Source organism: Pistacia vera, unplaced genomic scaffold (genome assembly GCF_008641045.1).
Source record: "Pistacia vera cultivar Batoury unplaced genomic scaffold, PisVer_v2 Contig678, whole genome shotgun sequence".
Taxonomy (NCBI): domain Eukaryota; kingdom Viridiplantae; phylum Streptophyta; class Magnoliopsida; order Sapindales; family Anacardiaceae; genus Pistacia; species Pistacia vera.
In genome coordinates this window covers 1014787-1019208 of record NW_022196532.1, presented here as the reverse complement: position 1 = coordinate 1019208, position 4422 = coordinate 1014787, and the positions used below count along the sequence as shown (strand labels likewise).

Genomic DNA, 4422 nt, shown 5'->3' with positions numbered 1-4422 from the left:
AGCTTATTAATTCCAAAGATACTATAATTTCAAACGCACGCATAATATGCATGGTTGTCTTTTTGTACAATGTTATAAATAAAATTCATGAAGATTTTATTTATTTATTTATTTTTGATAATCGAGGTGTTCCAACCAACTTACACGCACCTCAACTAATCATCGGGGTCTATTGAACATCTTATAAACCCAATAGGCCAAGTAAGTCATAAATGTAGTAGGTGACTACTTTGCGGGGCTCGAACATAAGACCTCTAGATAACCCACCTAGATGGCCAAAGTTTTGTCATCCGGCCATAAGACTAGTGGTGAATACCTGAAGATTTAACATGTGTTTCTAGATGATATATTATGTTTCTTACAAACCCCCACATAGATTTAATTGGTGAAGCTCATTGTGATGAGTAAGAAGCATATGAATGTGTTTTTTATATTGAATGATTAGACTAATTCATGTTTTAGTGCTTTGATCCATTTAAATCAATCTAAGAACTATGGTTTTAAAACCCGGCCCGGTTGGCTCAACCGGTTGAACTAGGAATCGGTGATCGAGTTGGATTCGTTCGACTAAAAAACTGAAATATTAAATGTCCCAGCTTGAACCGTAGTTGGATCAGATTTTTTATTACGAACTGGCAGTCCAACCGGTTCGACCTAGTGGTTGAATCACATTTTTATTATTATTTTATATGTCATGCTGACATCAGCATGATGACATCATGATTCGTTCCAACGGTTGAATTGGTTCGACTAGCCAACCCGGTGACCTGACCAGGTCACTTTCCAGGTTGAGTTTTAAAACCTTGGTAAGAATTGAAGCTCAAAACTGTTCCAAATAATATTTCTACTTAAGCATATGATTATTCAAAGTTACAGTCACAATTTGACATCACTTATTAATTGCAATCATGGAAAGCATATTGGAATCATGAGCACATTTACCTTGTCTCAAAGACTTTTTGATGTTATAAGATGTAGCTTTAACACAATGTAATGAAATTTTTTGACGCCAATCAGTTAATGTAAGTTTAGTGATTAATCCGATCTCCCCTAATGAGAAAGAAAGTAAGAGGTTGAAAAAAAAAACAAAATTTAGGAAAGGTTTTGCATGAGAAGTATCAGTACATATTTTCACATTAAATTCTTGTCAAAGAACAAGGAATATGCCACTGTTTTTAGCATTGTCACTTGGTATATATGCCTTGCTATTGGGTGGAAAATACTTGTTAAGAATACTTGATGCGTCACATCTTAAAAATTTGTTCAAACTGAAGGGTTGAGATATGGTATTGATGATAGTTTTGAGAGTTGTGATAATTTTATGCATTTAGAGTTCATTACATGTACCTTTCTTTCATGGGTTGTTTGTGAAATATGCTTGTTAACTTTGTGCATATGGAAATAGTTGAAAGTTCAACAATTAAACTCATTTTTCAAAGTAAAATTGGATGGGAAAATCAAGATTCATGCAAGTCCCTCTTTCATTATGAAGTTTGCTCATAGTTTACCCATCATGCAAGTCCCTCTGTCATTATGAAGTTTGCTCATAGTTTACCTATTAGTTATTCAAAGAAGTAAATTTAATTAAAGTCAGATTTGCTAGATTTACAAGAACTAGAAATGAGTTCATTGGTTTTTTTAGATCAACAAGCCATGGATCTTTCCCATATTAACTATTTCTTGAATGTTAATAGTTTTGTTTAGGTGAACTGGCTATCAAATTCACAAACCCAACATTACAGCTTTACTATTCTACTATTCTGCTATGTACACATGCATACCCAAATTTGATTATGCATGCATGCCCAATTTTTATGCTTTAGCAAGCTTTTGTTAACATTTAAAATCACAAAAATCTTAGAGATTGAATGCCTATTGACATCTCTCAAGAAATTCTAATGCATATAGTCTTATTTGTAACTCAAGAGCTTCCAAAGAATTCAATAAAGTTAGGTTAGGATATTTTACCTTGCATTTCTACACAATTAATTATCTTAGAAAAGAAAGATACCCTTTTATAACATAGATGTTGTATATGGTAATTTTGACACCAGCACGAGTTGTACATACTAAATATTATGCAAGAGACTACATAATTGTATGTGATACTATGTACAAGAGACTTTCATATATTTGAAGTAGTATTGTTTTTATTCAAATCAATACTATTAGTGTTAAATTTTAACATGTGTTTCTTTATAATTATTTTTTCCGTCGTTAATCGAGTGTATTATGTATATATAACATGTTATAAAAAGATTGATTATAATTCTAGTTTTGATTTTCTGCAAATGAGATACATAGCACACATATTGAACATGCTTTGAATCTTAGCCATAAGAACATGTTCAACTTCAACAACATTTACATCAATAGTTTTCCAACCAAATCTTATCGGATTTTTGTAATTCTTGAACCATTGAATTCCTTTGTTTACCTACTATCAGAAGGAACCAAAAAAAATTGAATTGGTTTTGAGCATTCTTCTAAAATTCATTAAAACCTCAATAACATCAACCTAAACCCTAGTTTTGACCATTGCAGCTTCAAAATCAAATATCTCCTAAATTACAAAACTAAATGACACGTTCAAATATTCATTAGAAAGCTTATAAAAATATCTTTCAAATAAGAAAAATTTCAGAAAAATCCAATTAGTATAGCTCCATTTATGCCCAGATCAATCAAGGCTAAAAGCACACCTAAACTAACCAAAACACCCATAACTCTCATCCCTCAAATCCATTTCATTTCTATTCCACATTTTACAACCGTAGATAGCGCCTTATCCAAGGGTCCACATTTAAACTTGGCAAAGGCAGCGATCCGTGTCTTAGTCCTTTCAACCAATCAGCGTTCAGCTTTTGGATACCGTCTCTCTCACACTGGACTATTTAAATGCCTTGGTTTTCATCACTTTGTTCTCACACAAAAACGAAATTAAAATTACCAGTTCACCACCACCATCGTTCTTAGATCCAATCTTTAATCTTGAATTCTCTTCAATTCCATTCTAAATGGCCACTGAAGAGCCCACTGTCGCCATGGAATCCGCTCCCGAGCCGGCTTCCGAACCGGCCGACGAGAAACCGGCCAGCAAATCCTCCAAAGCCAAGGCTGCTAAAGAAGCCAAAGCTAAGAAACCAGCTGCTGCTAGGAAGCCTAGAGGCCCTCCCTCTCATCCTCCTTATGAAGAGGTATCATTTGTTGTTATTGTTATTATGTTTTCAGATTTGAATTTTGATCTTTAGATCTGACGTGGCGTTTGTTTGTTGTTTGGTTTCAGATGATCAAGGACGCGATTGTGACTTTGAAAGAGAAGACTGGTTCCAGTCAGTATGCGATTACTAAGTTTATTGAAGAGAAGCAGAAACATCTGCCGTCGAACTTTAAGAAGCTTTTGCTTTTTCATTTGAAGAAGCTTGTGGCTTCTGGAAAGCTCGTGAAGGTAAAAGGCTCGTTTAAGCTTCCGCCAGCTAGGGCCGCCGCTCCCAAGCCGGCTCCGGCGGCTGCTCCGGCGAAGAAGAAGAAGCCGGCTCCTGCTGCCAAAACCAAGGCTAAAACTCCTGCTGCTAAGCCTAAGGAAACCAAGACTACTAAGGCAGCGGCTAAAGCTCCTGCTAAGGCTAAGCCTGCTGCTAAGCCGAAAGCAAAGCCGGCTGCCAAGACCAAGGCGGTGACTGCCAAGCCAAAGGCTGCTCCCGCTAAAGCTAAGCCTGCTGCCAAGCCGAAAGCTGCGGCAGCGGCTAAGCCGAAGGCTGCTCCAAAGCCAAAGGTTGCAGCGAAGCCTGCTAAGGCTTCGAGAACCTCGACTAGGACTTCTCCAGGAAAGAGGTTGGCTGCGGCTCCCAAGCCGGCTCCGAAGAAAGCTCCGACTCCGAAGAAGGCGCCGGCAAAGAGCGTGAAGCCGAAGAGCGTAAAGTCACCGGCGAAGACGAAGGCGAAAGCAACGAAGACTTCTGCAAGGAAGGGGAGGAAGTGAGGAGAGAGAAAAGGGTAGTGTTTGTAGGGGTAGTTTTGTAAATTCGTGTTGCGTTATGGGTCCATGTAATACCCATAAAAAATATGACATCGGACTTTTATTTCTTTTGTTCTTCTGATTTATATTTTTATTTTGTTTAGGATTTATAACAGTTTTTAGTTGTAATGTTCAGTTGAATGATTATGAGATCAGCTAGAGTTTATGTAATGGCTTTACTTAATACATTTTTATTTCTCTCTTCATTTCATTTTTTAACATAATCACTTGAAACTCTGAAATCGAATATTTTAGGGTTAGGGTTTGCAATTTGGGATATCTGAGTGGTGCTCTGAACGTGTTGCGAAATTGAAGTTCGAAGCAATCGTGTTTTCAACTTTTGTCTTTCAATCTATTTTCAAGCTTAGTTAAAAGTTAACCAAGTCAAGTCTAAGTCAGTTTCA

The 4422-nt window shown here is 36.7% G+C and overlaps 1 protein-coding gene across 1 annotated transcript; it reads left to right on the top strand.

Annotated features, from left to right (window-relative positions):
• The first annotated feature begins 2964 nt into the window (after positions 1-2964).
• On the top strand, positions 2965-4222 carry LOC116113303 (histone H1-like). Its single transcript, XM_031399452.1, has 2 exons — positions 2965-3197; positions 3287-4222. The coding sequence occupies exons 1-2, from the start codon at positions 3018-3020 to the stop codon at positions 3980-3982; spliced, it is 876 nt and encodes a 291-aa protein (XP_031255312.1). The 5' UTR covers positions 2965-3017; the 3' UTR covers positions 3983-4222.
• The last annotated feature ends 200 nt before the right edge of the window (positions 4223-4422 follow it).

Bases quoted from the DNA above. Each gene is read 5' to 3' on its own strand.
- LOC116113303 (XM_031399452.1), top strand. From the start codon at position 3,018: ATGGCCACTGAAGAGCCCACTGTCGCCATGGAATCCGCTCCCGAGCCG. The intron at 3,198-3,286 runs GTATCATTTGTT...GTTTGGTTTCAG, and splicing joins CTCATCCTCCTTATGAAGAG to ATGATCAAGGACGCGATTGT.